The following is a 21,497-nucleotide window of genomic DNA, read 5'->3' on the forward strand; positions in this document are numbered from 1 at the left end:
TTTCTATTTGACAGTGTTTGACTAAAGTGATATTTCTTTTACTGTCACTACAGTCTCAGTCTCATCTACGATGAGGAATCACATGAACCGTCACCGTGAAAAGTAAGTCTGCTGTTCTACAGCTGAAACATATACGCCTGTTGCATTCATTAAAGTTTGCGCTTGTTAAACAAAGTTAGACTCCTCTTATAAAGGTTATAGACACATTTTGAACATTAGCCTTATACGCGTTTTATCCATGCACAAATCTCTATGTAATTCGAGAAGTACATTTACGAAATTATCATTTTATAATCAATTTAGGAAAAAAAACATTCACAAGCAATTGTGAAAGTTTGTTATTTTGGATTTGTAAATAATGACTTTTACTACTCCACCAGATAGGCATGAGGTTTAGATGATTTTAAATGTGTGACCAAACTCTTCTTTTGACAAACCAACATTTCAAATTATGTAACGAATCGTTTCTTTCAACATCCCACTTGACATTAAAGATTGTGACGTGTCGTCAACTATCTTCGACATCTGACCCTGACGTCCGACACATCGGTTGTAATAAACAAGATGTGCTAAAAATTCCATCTGATTTGTTAGCGGGATAATACCTCATCAACATAACCTGTTCCTGTTTTAGGTTCTAGGTCAATTCAAGCATAATCTTTATGCAACAATTAGTACGCGTGCACAATTTACCACAAATGTTTACCACGGATAAGATAAGAGACATTCAGCTATAATGAAATCATAATACAGAAATCCTTTCTTCTGATCTATTGTAAAAGTTTGTAAAGTAGATTTTTCCCTGCCAGTAGAGGACAGTTTTACATTTTGTTTCGAAGACTACACTTTGAGCAGAGTCAAACAGGCATAATACAGCATTAAAAAAATTAAACTATGTTATTTTAGGGGGTCTGTCTGCATAATGCATCAACATGAATAGCGAGTCTTGATCTTTTTGAAATATTACGTTTACCATCCACAGAACAGGGGTTAGAAGCCGTGACATGATTAATCTCACTGAGTCTGTTAAAGCGGCTGGTGTTTTATGGCTATCGAAAGCACCACATTCTTGTTAGTCACATCAAAGCTACAGCCCCTACCTACATAATTTAGTAGGCCTGTTTAAAGAAGTTAGGAAACGGTCTGCAACTCTAGCGTTACAATGACTACTGAAACATCTTTGGTGGGTGTAACACCGACAAGAAGTTCTGTTGAAACGGTAGAAAACCTTCCTTACGCACTACAGAAAAAACAGAGGATCCATTTGACCAAGTTTCTTCATGAAGATGAAGATTTTGTCAAACAGGAATTTCTGCTAGGTGACGTTTATATCGGTGGGTTTGTTTTTGACAAGACATCACACACGGTCAAACTCTACGCCATGGAATTTTTTGAAGAAGAACTCACATCGGAGACACCTTGCGTGCTTTTCTCCGCTAAAGACTGGTCGTTTTTCTACAACCGTGTTTGGAGCGATCTTAATGGGGTTGCTAGTAAAACCTATTACATAAACGAATGGGATGGAGCGACGCCCAATGTGAGGTACAAGGTGACAAAGGACAGTAAGGAACCAAAGCCTGATGATTACGTACTCGTATCAACCTGCAGGAACAAGACGCTACATGAACAAAACCGCCTTAAGTTGCGTAAATGTTATGAGGAGGCTGAAATTCGAAATTCAAAGTATTGGCTTCAAAGCAGCAGTGATTCCGACTCTGATAATGACTTCCCAATTCCAGAGGACTACCCTTTCGAATGCTGTACAAAGAGTCTTGTCCTCTTGTGGAGTGACATGCCTATGCTGCACAGCACCTTTTCACTGATAGACATGTTCTTTAAGCTGAGTTATATGTTGAGTGATACTGAATGATCAATCAATCAATCAATCAATCAATCAATCAATCAATCAATCAATCAATCAATCAGTATTCGTATTACATGGTTAAGTCCTTTGTATTGAAAATATTAATACGTTTCAGTAAAACCATGCAGTATTTTAGCAATTACATTGTAATTGTAATGTTCCTTGTTTTGTGTTACTTGACATTATCTTAGTTTTTTTTGTTTATTGGAACCAATTTCAATACCCTCTATGTTACAAACTTAATAATAATTCACTCAAATTGTAGAATATTGTTTAAAATTGTTTGTATTTTTTGAAAAACATTAAAATTATTATTGATGTGTTACATAAAATATGCGCATTGTGTTTTAATTTTTCTTGAGACAAATTAATATGACTGTGTCAGTAAAAGTCTTTAACTGAAAATATCATCTTAGCATTATCTTAAAAGTCTGCACAAAAAGAAATTTCAACACTATCTAATTTCTGTTTTTTGTTTTGTTTTGTAAATCATAACTGGAGTGCGTTACAATTATACACTTCTCTCTGGTGACATGTAGGACTTTTAACATGCGGGTACTTGTAGGACACAATCTGTAGGCGCATTTTCCAAAACTCGAATCACAATTCGCGCAACGACCTTCTGTTTTTACCACACATTAACACAATCCATGTTGGTTTCACACAATATCCAGTCATTTAAAATAATTCTAAAATGCATGCATTTTCTGTGCACACATGCTTAGCCAATACCAAAAATCATGGTTTCTTCCGGTCTTATTTACAAATGCTTAAACAGTACGTCACAAATGAAGAGCTAATGGTCCAATCTTTAAATATACGGTAGTATAAAGCCTCTACTTCTGCAACAACAGCAGCATCTTGAACGTATTGGAATACCATATAAAAGAAAGACCGAAACAACTGATAAGCATCGTAGATCTCTGAAATATTTTCTTATTTGTATTAAATATTTTAACAGCTTCTATGTTTGAAATCATTTAAGATGATTATTATTTACCTCCTAAAGAATCAGCGTTGCGAGCTGTCTAATACTGTTTGTAACAAGCTCAGACATTGTTCATAAAATAATCACAAATGATTGAACCTTTTATTTTTTAATAAACCGTTTCTGGACCTTGATACACTTAAGCTCTCTCCTAAAGTTGAAGAACAAGCTGCTCAAGCAAGCTCTTTGAAAAACAAGCTGCTTGGTTGACTTGTTTCTTTTTTTTTGTACTGTGAATGTTCATGGGCATTTATATGCATTATTGACTTGCTTTTTTTATTATTATTTACCCTGTGACATCTAAAATGTTCATTGTGTGCAACCTTTACACTAACATTTCTATTAGTTGCATGTACTGCACATTATTTAATAATGAGGGTTGCCATCATTTGATAACTGTTTTGAAAAAATATTTTTACATTTTAAACATTTCAGAATTTTATTTCAGGTTTTTGTTAGTTTAAAAGGCTTTCCAAGTGTTCTGATACTGAGATTACACTATCTATGCATATAACTGCTACTTCCAATATCTGTTTAATATGTCATTGAACGCTGATGTTTATCATCACTCAAGCTGTTTAAACCTTTCAACTGATTTCAAGAATTATTATAACAGTAACATTTAATTAAATTTAAAACAATTACCAGCATATCATAAAACAAGTCAAATGTATTTTAAAAGAGCAAATTATTTTAAGTAATTACATTAATTACATCAGACTTATAAGTAAAAAATACTTTATATAACTTAACAGGACAAGTTACATTTAATTATTACTTTGTCAATTTTACTCTGCATAGTTTCCATAGATTCCATATCTGTAAAATTTACATAAAAAAATATTAGAGCAAAAACTTGCCAAAATCTACATTTCAAAATGTAACCAATGGAATCAAAACACAGCAAAACAAATTCAAAATGTAATCATTCCGTCAAAACTCTATCAAAACACTAACTATTGATGTCATTATGAAAAATCTACAGGTAGAACACAGTACAATAGGAATGCCATTGTTTTTGTAGTGTTCAGTTTAATTTTACTGTAAGCCATTCTACACATTCTCTCCTCCAACATAGGTTAGCAATAATTTTTCTTTACAAGTTATACAAGGATCAACAATTTTTTTATTTTATTTAAAGAAACTATTCTTATTTAAAGAAGCAATAGAGTCCTATTTTTCCAAGTAATGGAAAGAAATTCTAGCCTGACAAGCCAGACCCACATCAAGATGTTTGGTCTGGAAACTCACCAGACAGGGCTCAATCTGAGGGGCGGGATAAACGGTTGTCTTTCAAACTCCCTCTGCACGCGATAGGATAGTGCTACAACCAACCAGAGCAACGACAGAGCTCGCTGACAAGTTTTTGCTCTAATATTTTTTTATGTAAATTTTACAGATATGGAAATCTACTGAACTATGCGGAGTAAAATTTACAAAGTAATAATTAAATGTAACTTGTCCTGTTAAGTTATATAAAGTATTTTTTACTTACAAGTCTGATGTAATTAATGTAATTACTTAAAATAATTTGCTCTTTTAAATACATTTTACTTGTTTTATGATATGCTGGTAATTGTTTTAAATATAATTAAATGTTACTGTTATAATAATGCTTGAAATCAGTTGAAAGGTTTAAACAGCTTGAGTGATGATAAACATCAGCGTTCAATGACATATTAAACAGATATTGGAACTAGTCGTTATATGCATAGATAGTGTCATCTCAGTATCAGAACACTTGGAAAGCCTTTTAAACTAACAAAAACCTGAAATAAAATTCTGAAATGTTTAAAATGTAAAAATATTTTTTCAAAACAGTTATCAAATGATGGCAACCCTCGTTATTAAATAATGTGCAGTACATGCAACTAATAGAAATGTAAGTGTAAAGGTTGCACACAATGAACATTTTAGATGTCACAGGGTAAATAATTAAAAAAAGCAAGTCAATAAGGCATATAAATGCCTATGAACATTCACAGTACAAAAAAAGAAACAAGTCAACCAAGCAGCTTGTTTTTCAAAGAGCTTGCTTGAGCAGCTTGTTCTTCAACTTTAGGAGAGAGCTTAAGTGTATCAAGGTCCAGAAACGGTTTATTAAAAAATAAAAGGTTCAATCATTTGTGATTATTTTATGAACAATGTCTGAGCTTGTTACAAACAGTATTATTACAGAAGTAGAGGCTTTATACTATATTTAAAGATTGGACCATTAGCTCTTCATTTGTGACGTACTGTTTAAGCATTTGTAAATAAGACCGGAAGAAACCATGATTTTTGGTATTGGCTAAGCATGTGTGCACAGAAAATGCATGCATTTTAGAATTATTTTAAATGACTGGATATTGTGTGAAACCAACATGGATTGTGTTAATGTGTGGTAAAAACAGAAGGTCGTTGCGCGAATTGTGATTCGAGTTTTGGAAAATGCGCCTACAGATTGTGTCCTACAAGTACCCGCATGTTAAAAGTCCTACATGTCACCAGAGAGAAGTGTATAATTGTAACGCACTCCAGTTATGATTTACAAAACAAAACAAAAAACAGAAATTAGATAGTGTTGAAATTTCTTTTTGTGCAGACTTTTAAGATAATGCTAAGATGATATTTTCAGTTAAAGACTTTTACTGACACAGTCATATTAATTTGTCTCAAGAAAAATTAAAACACAATGCGCATATTTTATGTAACACATCAATAATAATTTTAATGTTTTTCAAAAAATACAAACAATTTTAAACAATATTCTACAATTTGAGTGAATTATTATTAAGTTTGTAACATAGAGGGTATTGAAATTGGTTCCAATAAACAAAAAAAACTAAGATAATGTCAAGTAACACAAAACAAGGAACATTACAATTACAATGTAATTGCTAAAATACTGCATGGTTTTACTGAAACGTATTAATATTTTCAATACAAAGGACTTAACCATGTAATACGAATACTGATTGATTGATTGATTGATTGATTGATTGATTGATTGATCATTCAGTATCACTCAACATATAACTCAGCTTAAAGAACATGTCTATCAGTGAAAAGGTGCTGTGCAGCATAGGCATGTCACTCCACAAGAGGACAAGACTCTTTGTACAGCATTCGAAAGGGTAGTCCTCTGGAATTGGGAAGTCATTATCAGAGTCGGAATCACTGCTGCTTTGAAGCCAATACTTTGAATTTCGAATTTCAGCCTCCTCATAACATTTACGCAACTTAAGGCGGTTTTGTTCATGTAGCGTCTTGTTCCTGCAGGTTGATACGAGTACGTAATCATCAGGCTTTGGTTCCTTACTGTCCTTTGTCACCTTGTACCTCACATTGGGCGTCGCTCCATCCCATTCGTTTATGTAATAGGTTTTACTAGCAACCCCATTAAGATCGCTCCAAACACGGTTGTAGAAAAACGACCAGTCTTTAGCGGAGAAAAGCACGCAAGGTGTCTCCGATGTGAGTTCTTCTTCAAAAAATTCCATGGCGTAGAGTTTGACCGTGTGTGATGTCTTGTCAAAAACAAACCCACCGATATAAACGTCACCTAGCAGAAATTCCTGTTTGACAAAATCTTCATCTTCATGAAGAAACTTGGTCAAATGGATCCTCTGTTTTTTCTGTAGTGCGTAAGGAAGGTTTTCTACCGTTTCAACAGAACTTCTTGTCGGTGTTACACCCACCAAAGATGTTTCAGTAGTCATTGTAACGCTAGAGTTGCAGACCGTTTCCTAACTTCTTTAAACAGGCCTACTAAATTATGTAGGTAGGGGCTGTAGCTTTGATGTGACTAACAAGAATGTGGTGCTTTCGATAGCCATAAAACACCAGCCGCTTTAACAGACTCAGTGAGATTAATCATGTCACGGCTTCTAACCCCTGTTCTGTGGATGGTAAACGTAATATTTCAAAAAGATCAAGACTCGCTATTCATGTTGATGCATTATGCAGACAGACCCCCTAAAATAACATAGTTTAATTTTTTTAATGCTGTATTATGCCTGTTTGACTCTGCTCAAAGTGTAGTCTTCGAAACAAAATGTAAAACTGTCCTCTACTGGCAGGGAAAAATCTACTTTACAAACTTTTACAATAGATCAGAAGAAAGGATTTCTGTATTATGATTTCATTATAGCTGAATGTCTCTTATCTTATCCGCGGTAAACATTTGTGGTAAATTGTGCACGCGTACTAATTGTTGCATAAAGATTATGCTTGAATTGACCTAGAACCTAAAACAGGAACAGGTTATGTTGATGAGGTATTATCCCGCTAACAAATCAGATGGAATTTTTAGCACATCTTGTTTATTACAACCGATGTGTCGGACGTCAGGGTCAGATGTCGAAGATAGTTGACGACACGTCACAATCTTTAATGTCAAGTGGGATGTTGAAAGAAACGATTCGTTACATAATTTGAAATGTTGGTTTGTCAAAAGAAGAGTTTGGTCACACATTTAAAATCATCTAAACCTCATGCCTATCTGGTGGAGTAGTAAAAGTCATTATTTACAAATCCAAAATAACAAACTTTCACAATTGCTTGTGAATGTTTTTTTTCCTAAATTGATTATAAAATGATAATTTCGTAAATGTACTTCTCGAATTACATAGAGATTTGTGCATGGATAAAACGCGTATAAGGCTAATGTTCAAAATGTGTCTATAACCTTTATAAGAGGAGTCTAACTTTGTTTAACAAGCGCAAACTTTAATGAATGCAACAGGCGTATATGTTTCAGCTGTAGAACAGCAGACTTACTTTTCACGGTGACGGTTCATGTGATTCCTCATCGTAGATGAGACTGAGACTGTAGTGACAGTAAAAGAAATATCACTTTAGTCAAACACTGTCAAATAGAAAGACTGTCGTGTCATTTCTTAATTTTCATTTATTCCTATAATGTTGATGGTGCTCAAAGAAGAGCCTTTGCCAACAAAATTTCAACAAACAAAACGGTCATCTGAAATGTAACTAAATATGACAATCACATCATCAACAAACATTGTGATTCTTGGTGTTTTAATCTTTTAGTAATTCCTCTAAAATGTCATGATACCTACAAAAATAGTTAAATAGTCAACATGTGTAAAACATATTTGTTTGGTATGAACAAAGTTTTGTGTTCTAGGTGAGAAAAATTCACTAAGATTAGGTTTCAGGAGTGTTGCAAAACAAAATGTTTTCCCTGTGGTTGTGGAACATTGGAGGTGAATCGTTTGAAATGTAGGTTTGTCAAAAGAAAACAAATAAGTTTAGTCAGACGTTTAGTAAAAATGCTTAAAATGATTTGCACAAACTTGCACTGACAACGACCAGATAGGAATCTTTACCTCAAAACAAATACCGCCGGGCAAATAAAATGTGAACAGTAATCTTGATCATATGACTAAGAATAGGCAATGGGGGGGGGGGGGGGGGGAGATGCGTATGGCAATAAAGCGGACACTTTTTCTTATACAATGTCACTGCTTTCTTACTCTAGGCCTCTTGAATTTACGCAGAGTTTTGTGTCCCACATAATTCCTACAAAGAACATGTTTGGATTGTATCCGTATAGGGAAGAAGCAATGCCGATAAGCTTTAATCGATATCGATTCAATTGTGCCAAAAATAATAAAGGAAAAACACATAAACAGTTGAAATAACGCATAACTTAGCTGGATTGGGATGCGTAAGGCAATAGTAAAGACAATTAAAAATGGTAAGTGTGATAGTAGCGTACAAATATTCACAAGTGAAAGATAAATATAATTGTCTTTGTTTGATAAGAAGCTTCATCTGGATCATTGCACTGCATGATTGTTACATGCCTGATGTGATACTTAAAAAAGACCTAGGTCTATTCCAACATCACAGAGAAAGTATTTTTTCTAATAGTTTGTCAAAAGAGAAAATAATCTTGTTTAGTTGTATTTTAAAACATTGCTTTTTCTTAAAATCAAATGTATTTGGTAGCGTGATTGTCTTGTTTCACAATGTATTAACTACATTTTTATCAGGCTAGTAAAAGTAGCATGAATCTTTGCAGAAATAGGAAAAGTACATTTTATAAAACAAAACGTACCAATTAACGGCTTTGTGTCAGAACACAACGGATATGTAGATGCATTTGGTAAACTTTTTCTTCAAATTTTAAACTAGTGTCATACAGTGTTTTATTTTGCCATCTTACATATGTAGTGTATCTTACAGTTGTGTGCATTGCAGCAAACATTATTGTCAACTAGGAGTTTAATTGATATTGAAACTTTGTAGAACTAAGAAAAGTAAAATATAGATCCATGGGACATGTACCATCTTAAAATGTAAGTTTAATAGTAAGGTTTTTATGCACAATTTTAAATGTTACAGATTCACTGTGCGCTGTTTTGTGAATAACAACTGAAATGAATGACTACCTTGCAGGGCCTGCAAAATCGTTGGGGTCAAAGGGCAATCTCCCTGCTAGCGTCATCCGCTCTCCCAAAGTCTGTTCATGCTGGCCAACAGACAAACTGTCTCAACAACATACATGAGCATTACATTTTCAAAATTCTATGCATTTTGAGTAGATAACTGATAGTATATTTTATGTAAGGGGTATGTTTTCAAACTGATGAAGACCAGTTTGGAAGATGCAAGAAAATAAAAATCATATGCGACTTACAATCCTAGATCACGGCTACCATAAAATGTTGGACTATTGTAGTAGTAGTATAAGATATGACCGGTTATTATTTAAAGATCGTGCTCAGACATAAGACGAGTAAAATTAAACGTTACTAATGCTGTGTCTTTGACCACAGATGACAAACTTTGTCGATGTGTTTCATAGCATGGGGTTCATACAAGGTTAATAGTTTAAGACCTGATTTGAATATTTGTAGAAATAAGATCTAAGATTTTATATTTTAAAAAAGCTAAAGTTTTTGAACACACGATTTTAGTAAGAATATACTTTAGGTTGAATTTAAGGAAAATCATTCCTACAATGTGGCATCAGATCTTATACGGATGTCTTATAGCAAGATAAAGAACATATGACTTTATTTAAACTTTAAAGATTGGCTTTAGATCTCATTTAAACTTTAAAGATTATACTTTGAAAGAAAATTAGTACAAACAAAATATTGGCTCTGGAAAGGCATTGGCAGACAAATTTAACATGTGCTGTGACATGATGCACAGAGTCTCAGCTCTAACCCCTCCCGTCCAGAGAGGGTCTGAAGCATTAATTTCATAGTGGAGTACTCTGGGAGGATCGGAGGGTGTTTTGGCTTAAACTATTTGCTTTTTATCTTCTTCAACTCTCTAAAAATTAAAGGTATTTTTATATTTATTTATTTTTATATTTATTATTATATTTTGCTAAAACTATAACTAAAAGTGTTCAAATAATTTGAGTAACATTTGTTTTTATTCATTTAAAATAGAGAAAAGTTAATTTTATAGAACCAATTACCGTGTGTGTGTGTGTGTGTGTGTGTGTGTGTGTGTGTGTGTGTGTGTGTGTGTGTGTGTGTGTGTGTGCGTGTGCGTTTCAGGTATTCCCCTGATCAAAATTTGACCCATGAGCAAAACAGCTTATAAATTATATTAATTAATTAATTATTTAATTATTTTTTAAAAGATGTGGAAAGTTAGATGCAGACTCTCTAAATATTGCTAAATAATATCTCTAAATGATTTTGTGTGAACCGTTTCATACATTGTATTGCTTTATAAGCAGTGTGTTTTTTTTTTTTTTTACTTCGAATCTATAAACACTTTTTGATGCAATTTGCAATTTTTTGTGACTCCATTTTATTTAAAACTGAAATGGTTGGTTCAGGGTTTTTTAAATATTGTTTTTTATTAAACTATTTTATAAACATTCAACTTTTGTGGGGTAGATTTTCGTTTATATTATTTGAAAAGAAGAGAATGCTTGTGAGAGATACACTTGACAGTTTTTTCACAGTACAACATGATAATATGGAATGAGGTGGAGGAGGGTCCTGATAGCCCGAACTTCAAAGGATAAAACTTTCCGTCACAAATATATATCATAACCTCTTCAAAGGATAAAAAACAACATATATTATCATTATTAACGACTTCATATATTATTAACGACTTCAAAACATCATATATTATACCCTCTTCAAAGGATAAAAACTTTCCGTCACAAATATATCATACCCACTTCAAAGGATAAAAACATCTGTCAAAAACATTATATATTACACCGGTAATCCCCATCAACCCCGGAAGGTCAAAGGGGACGTCATAAATTATACCCGTAATCCCCATAACCCCCCCGGAAGGTCAAAAGGTCACGTCATAAATCATACCGGAAACCCCTCCATGACCGTGACCCCGGAAGTTCAATCGGGCAAAAGGTCAAAAGGTCAAAGCCATAAATCTTTTTGTCATAAGCTGAACCCTATTACTACTTACTACAAACAAAAATCTACTTTTCTTCAATGCAAAATTTAGTTTTCATTAAAAAAAACACAAGTTAAAAGTAATACATTAGTAATAAAATAAGAACAAATAACAGCACAAAAAGAGAGATATGAAACAAACACGGCTTTAAGGTGGCTTATTATTCAGATAATGTAAAATAACACTGGATTCATTGTAAACAATTAAATATAGATTAATGCTTACGTTGAAGTTATAAAACATATTCAGTCAAGAGCAGAGAGTGATTTTCTTTGCCTTTTTTTCTTTTATTAACATGACACACAGCAGCAGGAATATTACACTATTGTCCCTTTAAGAGTTTATGAAGGGATCCAATATACTATTGGACAACATGGGCTATCTTTCTCAACTATAATCCCAAAACTGACTAAATACTCGCTAAAACTGGCATAGTGACATCATTTTGTTTGTGTGTAAGCACAGTAAGCCACTCATTTTGGTACTTTTGACTCCCAAGCCGTTTGAGTGGCAGCGTGGGCGCTCGGGTTATATAGATCAGTGATGCACACACTTTTGGTGTGAGTTTTTATTTTTACTTTTATACAAATGCATGTCCACGTGCATGGAGCGAGCGTTTTCAATTAATTCCTACAGAAGTTGAGCGTGAAGCTATGAATGAGTGAGAGGAGGCATGTCTGTGTCACTTCGGAGTCAGAGAGAAGAAAGAGCGAGTAGCTGACGTTATTCGATTGGTGCATCTCTATTACAGATTTGATCAAATATTTACCAACTACATTTCACAAGTCAGTCAAACAGATTTCTGCAAAGGTGTAAAGAAAGGATCAGTCTCTATAAATGAATCTGGATATAAAGAGTGTCAAAATGTTAATACTTTTTGTGACGTACTTATGGTAAAACATCCTGGCCATGCCCATCCGCTGCTTCTCTCCTCCAGACAGCACATCCTTCCAGTCGCTCAGCGCGTCCCAACCTGACAGTATTTAATAATGTTTAAATACTACTAATAACATATGTTTACAACCAGTACAGTTTTGCTTCTTCGGTATTACTGAATCATTTACACATGCATTATTCATTAGATTTTATTAATATTTAATTTAAAACATCTGTTAGTTTAACACTTTACATCCTTTACATCCACTAGTACAGTAAATGTGTTGAGCTTGCTTTTATTATTATAAAATATCATTACACTCTAAAATAACAGTTTTCTCATTTTCCTGTGATCAAAGCTAAATTTTCAGCATCATTACTCCAGTCTTCAGAAATTATTCTAATATGATGATTTGGTGCTTGGTAAAATGTCTTATTATTACCAATATTGAATAAATGCTCATTTAAAAGAACAGCATTTATTTGAAATATGATTTTTATAACAAATACAGTAATGGCCAAAAGTGATGTCTGAAGGGGATATTTGTTTTTAACGGCACTACAAGTTCAATTAAACCATCAAAATATGAGGAAAATATTTGATACTTTTTTAAAATATGAAATATTTTAAATATAAGGGGAAGAACAAAACACTAAACTTGGTTAAGGTATTTATCTGACTTTATTAAGGCCAACTACAGATACAGGTTTTAGTGTTACTACGCAAAGAAATTGCACAGAAAAACATAAAGCTCTCAGAAAAGGCATGCACATAGACTTAGACATAATAAGCTATTATTATTTTGGTGGTTCTCTCTTGTTTTTGCATGCGTTTATCATTTCTTTGTATGGCATCCTGTCTGCACAATTTGGCATTACGTTATCACAAATAAAACCTCCAACACATTTGAATAAAGGGTAAGGATGACCATTTTTTTCTAATCCCTAAATCACTTTAAGCCACCACTGTATGCACACACACGTTTGTTTTTGCGAAATGTGGGGACATTCCACAGGCGTAATGGTTTTATACTGTACAAACCATATTTTCTATCCCCCTACACTGCCCCTGCCCCTAAACCTACCCATCACAGGAAACATTCTGCAACTTTACTTTCTAAAAAAACTCATCCTGTATGATTTATAAGCATTTTGAGAAGTGAGGACATGGCCAATGTCCTCATATTTCACAAAAACATGCCCACACACACACACACACTTCTCTCACCTCCCTCTCTCTCAAGGATGTAGCAGAGATTCACAGTTTTGAGGATGTCCTCCAGCTGCAGGTCAGAAACACCCTTCTCCTGCATCTCCTGAACTGAATGAGGATAAATGACCTGATCTCTCAGCGTTCCCACCGACATATAAGGCCTGAAGAGAAAGGGGAAAAAAACTCTAAAAATACAAAAAACGAGAATTTAACCATTTAGTCCTTTTTGGTATACATGAGTTAAAATGAAACTTGAGTCAGAGTCTGTTGAAATAACCAAATTCATTTGATGATAAGGAATTACTGCCGAATAACATTTATACTCTCAGTGTGTATGTAATGATATTTTCACAGTATGTCTTCTTTGATCTATCCATCCATTTATCCTCACATCTTGCATGTGTTTTAAAATGTAGTCTACTGAAAAATCATTAAACATTAGGCACATCCTACAAAAAAGGGAACCATTTCTTATGAAATCTTTTCCTCTTTAATAGTCCTGATATATTCCGATGTTCCGTGAACTGAAAGCAGGCCAAATGACAAACAGCTGCTGGTTTTAAATGATGTCGGACACATCCCGTTGTGTGATCATGAACACGACGCGATGCCGTGCTCCTGTTGGGTTCGTAATGAAGCCGACATGTAACGCAGTCACAGGAGCACCATATGTGCTGACTGCTTTTGGATTGTGCGCCTCTTTTTAATCAGCACACTCATCAGCACTAATTAACCTGGCACGGGGCGGGAAATGGAAATAAACACATGCACGCACACCCACGTCTCTGCCATCTAATTGATCTTAATTCTTAAACAAAAATCCAGCAGGCTGAGTCTCAGTACTAGGCCCTGAACCTGCACAAAGAGAAATCATCAGCCTTCTACAATCACAATTTCTAAAGCACTGGCATTTAAATAATATTGTGTATGCAAGATTAGATTCAGTCCCAAATCAGAGTACAATGACAAAAACCATGTTAAAGGTCTTTGGATTGGAATATTGGTTTTGAATTGTGCATTTTTTTGTACAAACGCTTAATTTAATTAAAAAAAATCCAAGGCTGAAGCTGCTACATCGGTTGTGTGTGTGCTGGGAACACAAATTCATTTATTTTAAAGGTAATGAATGTTAACTCTCGCATGACACAGAGGTCTATTTTATGAGAATTGTAGTGTATTCCATTAACAACACTCTTTTGCAACTGCGGGAATAGAACAAGAAACGCTAATTACAATTAACCATTATTGTTTATCTCTTCAAACCAAGTTCTCTCCTCACTGATGGGAGTCAGCTGTCCATCTGACAATGACTTAATCTGTAAATCAGAGGGTGCTCAAACCCTTTGATCATGTGGTTTGGATTATTTGAGATAGCTCTGCTGGAGTTTTATGATCAGGGTTAACCCCCCTCCTCTGTTCTGTATCGTCTTTAGATGCTTTTGTTTTAAGGCGGGCATACACTGTGAGATTTCAAGCAAGGTTACCTACTCACACTGTACGAGTAGATCGTATGCGATGTTAAGCCAGAGCTCAGGATTTATGTGCTCACACTGTGCGGTCCGATCGTCAAGCGCGACTTGACTGCTCACACTGTACGTGTGAAATATGCACGATAAACCCCTGTGCCAGGTTGCGCTGACAGAGCATATGGTGAACTACTATAGAGAGATGGTCAAATGATTCAGCTATCATATCAAGAGGATTTAGCATATCCAATTTATGTAATAAAATACTTTATTGTTATTTATATTATTATTATTAAGGTAGGCCTACATTTATTATTAAACTGATATTACATTTTGTTTGCCCGGAACAATTTCATAATGCATAATGCATAACCGATACGCTGCATAAAAGATTAGATTAGCTTACTCCTCATTATATTGAATTATTTAAAAACATTTAGGCCAATTATATAATGAATTACAGGCCTATAAATAAAATGATTAACAGTCTTTAATATGTCAGAACACTGCAATTATATAAATCTCATTGAAAATTAAGAGCAGCTTTTTCAAAAACAACTTGTTTAACACGAAATAGACTACTTCTCTTTTTTCACTATATAGGTTTTATGGACCACAAGGGTTTATATGTGCTCCAAAATGGACATTTTTTTCAAATTATTATAATAAAAAAATAATTGTTAAATCTTGACATTTCATCCCCCAATTCCGATGTTTAGAATTGAATTATTGGACGTATTATCATTTGATTAATTTGGTTACTTCCTTAAAAAAATAGTAACAAAAAAAAATTATGAATGTACATCTTATGAAGGTACATTGAAGGTACAAATTCTCCATTCATGTCTCCGCATTGAAAAGAAGTCTGAAAGAAGAAAGTCATACACATTACAACTAGGTAAATCATGGGGTAATTTTCATTTTTGAGTGAACTATCCCTTTAAGATGCATTTTGGTCTATCGGATCACAAGTAGATGAGGCAGACACATACACCTAATGTTTTAATATCGTCTCTTTTGTCCACCTTCAACCACTTCTGTGATTTCTTAGAGGGGAGGGTCTATGGGCAAGTAAATGTATGGACTTTTTCAAATCTTTCGATCTAATGGACAAAATAAGCTTGTCCAATTTACATATCAAGCAATTGGAAGCAATGAAAAAAGATACAGAGAGCAACCAGCTTTAATTTCTGCTCTGACAGCCTCAACACCAGTTTGTACACTGTGAGAAATCAGGAATGGTGAGAGAACCATTTTGTTTGGTACATTTTCATCTTCAAACCAATCTTGGGTCTTCAGCCGACAAAGTTTAAATCCCATCAGGCTAGCGCACTTCCCATAATGTTTATGCATTAGGTCAGTAGGCGGAGAGCAGGAAGATTTTTGTGGCTGTTCTATTGCATTCGACCAAATGAGCATCAACACTACGTAAGCAATCCAGTCGAATGAGTTTTCAACTCCCTCTGGAAGTGGTTGAAAGTGGACAAGCTCAAAACATTTTAGACCCCATTTATACCTGTAGCATTGTCCACTTGTGATACCAGGTGAAAACAGGGCCATAGTCAAAATCAAATGCTGTTACTTTCCATCGCCAGTGAAGTACATATTTTAATGCATACTTTTTAGGTCACCGCGTGCAGTCTGTGTAGCTGTAGTACCTTTGAGGTATGTAAAACATGTGCTCGGGTGAAGGCTTGTAAAGCACTCCGCTGTAGACAGGCCAAAGGCCGCTCAGGATTCTAAAAAGGGAGCTTTTGCCGCAACCGTTGGGGCCCGTGATCAGCAGATGCATGCCTTCATCAACCTGGAGAGAAAGACCCAACATCCCCCAACATGTTAAAAAAAGACACACAAACGTACATGCAGCAGATCCCAGAACACCCCCACAGAGAGAGAGAGAGAGAAAGATGCACAGAGGGACAAACCACGGGAAACAGCTAAATGTGTTTACAAATTCAGCAAAGCCACAGGGTTAAAAGGAGCCACTGTGATGGGAAACGCTTGATGGTTTTCAAAAGCTCTCTCTGCAACACAACATACCGAGAAATACGGATCGCTCCCTCTCTGCACCCTGTCATTATGTTAAAGCCATCCATTCACCAGACGCACATAAACACACCAGCACGGCATCCTGCTAGAGCGTCAATTACTATTAAAAGACCTTCAACACAACACACAACCAATGTGAATCATCTAGGTTCAAAACATCTGGAAGCGGTGTTAATGATATTTCTCTAAGTATAGAAAAAGGCTGGTCGAGTTACTTTTTTTTGATGGCTGTCTGGCAGCGAAGTGCAAATTTAACTGGATTTAGTCTTTAAGGAACAGTTGAGTTCATCTAAAAATGTAACAACCTCAAAGCAACGTCACATTATATCTGGCCTCAGTGAGAGGTTTCATCTATCACATCATTGTCTACTGCACTTTCTTCCTCTCGGCTTGCAGTAGGTGGTCTGCTTTTGGCTGAGAAAGCATTGTGGGTAACGTGGATTGTGTCATGAGTGCACCGCATGACTGCGACATCATGGCCATGAGAGGGTATTAGCACCATGCCGCCCCTGCAAATCGAGGCGCTGTCGTGGAAACCCTAAGAGCACACCAACGCGCGACCGGAATATAATCAGCACATTGTCCGGGGCAGACCAGAGGGGGGTCACACTGTGGTACCCATGACCCATTTCTCAGAATTTAGTAGGAAACATGAATTAATCATAAGGGAGCAGATATGCAATCTATAGTCCAGAAATGGATTTGAATGAATTCTGGTGCTTAAAGCATGAACTGCATTCATAACTAGCGCATCTATGACTCGTTTAACAAAATAATTCCCACTTAAATAGTGAATATATATACAGTCCCTGACCAAAGTCTTGTCGCTTATCTATTTTCTAGAAATACCTGATATTAATGACTTTTAATTAATTAATTGGTGTTAGAAATAGCTCATATGAAAAGCTAAAACCCTCCCAAATGATGTTTAATGCACTGAAATAAATAATTTTCACAGAAAAAATATTTATCATTTAATCAAGACAGAAAGGTCAAATTTTGGCAAGACAAAAGTTTTGTCGCCTATACAGAAATTGAACAAATTTACTGCAAATACAAAAATATGTCAGCAAATTAAGTTGTGGTGCTGTGAGATCCAAATTTAATATCTTGTATGACTTCCATGAGCTTGAAGGACTGCATCCATGCAGTTTGGCAAGGATTCAGATTCAGATCAGATCAGATGCATGCCTCCCAGAGTTCATCAATATTCTTTGGTTTCGTCTTCCATGCGTCCTCTTTCATCCTACCCCACATATGCTCAATGATGTTCATGTCTGGTGACTGGGCTGGCCAATCCTGGAGCATCTTGATCTTCTTCGCCTTGAGGAACTTTGATGTGGAGATGGAAGTATGCGATGGAGCACCGTCCTGCTGCAGAATTTGGCCTCTTTTATGGTTGGGAATAAGAGGTAGCTAAGATTTCTTGGTATTTTAGACTATTGATGTTGCCTTCCACCCTGCAGATCTCTCGCACACCCCCATACTGGATGTAACCCCAGACCATGAATTTTCCGCCACCAAACTTCACTGTTTTCTGGGTGAATCTCGGATCCATTCTGGCTCCAGTAGGTCTCCTGCAATATTTGCGGCGACTGTGGTGTTATTCAACAGAAGATTCATCTGAAAAATCCACCTTCTGCCACTTTTCCTGCGTCCATCCTTTTAGCAGGCTGTGGGCCTTGGCAAATGCCACACGGTTTTTCAATTGTCTTTTGTTTAGTGCTGGCTTTTGGGCACTGATTCGACCATGAAGGCCATTCGAGACAGAATCCGACAAACTGTTCTGGTTGACACAGGGACTTCAGGTGACCAGGTCTCGTGGAGCTCTGCTGCAGTGGAAAATGGGCTGGCCTTGGATTTGAGCCAACAAACGGTCCTCTCGAACAGTTGTCTTGCTGGGTCTGCCTGACCTGGGCTTGTCAAAAATGCCTCCAGTCTCTTCAAATCTTTTTTTTATCCTCTGTACTTGGCGCTGAGACACATTGAAGGTGTCTGCCACATCAGCAGTGGATCTGGTCTTCAGCCTCTTGATAATCAAAACTTTAGTCTCAGGGTGAATCTTAGGCATGTTTGCAGAGGTCTAGTTGCAGTTTTTAGTTGCAGTTTTTTTTTTAGAGGTTTTTTCATTTAGACTAACTTAAATGTAACTAAAACTGGGCTGGGATTTCTATTTCCCAGCATGCTTTGCCATGACACTAAAATTAAGTGTTATAGAATGTTTTTTTGTGCAAGATTAATGTTAAGTAGGAGATTTAGTAGTATTTAATGTTTTGCTAGTTTAGAAGAGTTTCTGTTATGTTGGGTTGTTTGGGGAGTTACCATCATGGAGGAGCATGAGATTAGTTTGAGAACAGATACATGTTAAATGTATTATATTGCTGTAGTCATTGAGCAAGTGATATGCTATGCTAATGCTCTCAAAGCATTGTGTTACCAATTAGCAAGGTAGCATTTATTGAATTAGCTAGTTAAAACTATTCAAGTTTCCACTACTATATATATTTAAGTAATATTTGTATTTAAATGTATTAATTAATAGCTTATTAAAATATTTGAAGTTAAGAGGAATTCAAATCAAAATAAAAATCTGCAAGTTCTGCTTACTTAAACGTTATATTTCTTAACTTAAAATATTTGATGTTGTCTCATTTTTATACATTTTGTGCCAACCTATTCGGGTTTACAATGTATTCTAAATTTGGAATACATTTAAGTTAATCATTATTTTATTAATCATTATTTTCTGAACGAAAACACTGAAATTCAGGTTTTACACACAAAAAAGAATCAGATTTAAATAAGAGAAACGTATTATTAATATTTGCTAAACAATTCCTTAATTTTGGAATGATGTACTAAAAGACAGTTTTGTATGTGGGTTGCTGAAGTGCCACGCAATGCGACATGCTACACTGCATCTAAAACTACTTTAAATTATATGCATTTTTATAATTCTTGTATAATTATACATGGATTCTATGCATATTTTTTCATATTAATGAACCATGGTGTATTTGTACTTTTTTTCCACAGGAATTTGTAAATCTAGAGGCCTACAAAACTGCAAAAAAACTAAAAGGTGCTTAAAAATCGTGTTGAAAATATGACCTGTTGAAGCACCTCATATATATTTTCCTTAAATATTAACCAAAAAGCTGTTAAATGTTAAATAAACACTTACACATGTCCATGTTGTCAGTCAACTATCAACATATCAGCTTTTGCAGGTATTATCTAAAACTTGCATGATATACATATGTCGTGCTGAGAACATATCAAAGGAAAATCTGCAAGACTGCAACACATTTTGCTGAACTTATCTTGCTAGCTTTAAAGTTTGCAACTCCTGCCAATACGTTTTGAGTTGTACAGATAACTGAATATATCTGTCACCAGAGCACAGCCGGGGAAAACTATTTTAAATTTTCCATAAAGATAAGCTAATGCAAGATAACAGGTAATGCAAGCAAAATTGACAGTAAGAGTGAATGAGCAAAATACTAAACCCACTTTAAACTGTCAAAGGTCAGACACTGATTAGCAATGCTGTATTATCAGTGAAGTACTCACAGAACTGGGCCAGATAAATAAGAATAGATAACAGCCTCGTTGACATATTCACACTTCACATGCGCATAAATCATGCATGTTGCATCAGACCCCGGACTCATTTACTCTGCATGAGCACAAGATATTGCAGCACAGAGTGAGAAATAATTGAATATACAGTCTCCTTAGCAGGAAAATGGAGAGCGGTTTTAGTTGGTTGTAACAAGTATGCAATCCCTACTACATCCGCATGCCAATTTTGCACTGGTAAAATTTGATTATGCATTAAAATGATTAAAGGAGGGTGTAAGAGGGGAATTTATTTACCTGTATGTTCAGGCTGGAAACCACCACATCCCCTGTAGGAGTTATTATTGGCAGGTTTTCACATCTGATACCCTGCTCCACATCAATCACCTGACCTGAACAAACACCCACAAACAAGACTCAGTACATCTTTAATATATAGACTGCTTTTTCATATGTTTGGGGTCGAATTTTTCAATCAATCCGCTGATTCATGACTGTTTAAATCTTTATTTGAGGTTGAAAACAAACGCGGAAGAGAAGACAATGCTGAATAAAGTCGTAGTTTTTGTTATTTTTGGACCAAAATGGATTTTCGATGCTTCAAGAGATTCTAATCAACCAACTAATGTCCCATATGGACTACTTTGATGATGTTTTTATTCCCTTTCTGGACATGGACAGTATAGTGTGCATACACTTAGATACGCTGTCGGACTAAAGATGAACGGAGGTCTTACGGGTGTGGAACGACATTAGGGTGAGTCATTAATGACATCAATTTAATTTTTGGGTGAACTTACCCTTTAATATTAACTTCTTGCTTATTTGAACTGTCTGTAATCATGCAGATAGTTTGGAGCAAAAATGGAACTCTTTATGTGATATTGATAAACTATATGTTAATATACATACGGAGGTCTTTTTACCCCTTATCTTGAATATTGGGAGCATTCTAAATGCATTTTAATAGACTAAATCACACAATAAAAACGAGCACTCTAAATGCGCAAGTGCACTAGTCTAACCTACTAGACTACATCAGATAGTGTG

The 21,497-nt window shown here is 35.2% G+C and overlaps 1 protein-coding gene across 1 annotated transcript in view; it reads right to left on the bottom strand.

The window, feature by feature from the left end:
• abcd1 (ATP-binding cassette, sub-family D (ALD), member 1) overlaps window positions 1–21,497 on the bottom strand; it is a 45,358-nt gene that overhangs the window by 13,277 nt on the left and 10,584 nt on the right. The window contains exons 5-8 of the mRNA XM_067414359.1: window positions 20,745–20,839; window positions 16,475–16,620; window positions 13,366–13,511; window positions 12,150–12,234 (exon numbers count right to left, since the gene is read on the bottom strand). Coding sequence (XP_067270460.1) covers window positions 12,150–12,234; window positions 13,366–13,511; window positions 16,475–16,620; window positions 20,745–20,839 — 472 coding nt within the window. The remainder of the gene's footprint in view (window positions 1–12,149; window positions 12,235–13,365; window positions 13,512–16,474; window positions 16,621–20,744; window positions 20,840–21,497) is intronic.

Source organism: Pseudorasbora parva, chromosome 13, assembly GCF_024679245.1.
Source record: "Pseudorasbora parva isolate DD20220531a chromosome 13, ASM2467924v1, whole genome shotgun sequence".
Lineage (NCBI taxonomy): Eukaryota > Metazoa > Chordata > Actinopteri > Cypriniformes > Gobionidae > Pseudorasbora > Pseudorasbora parva.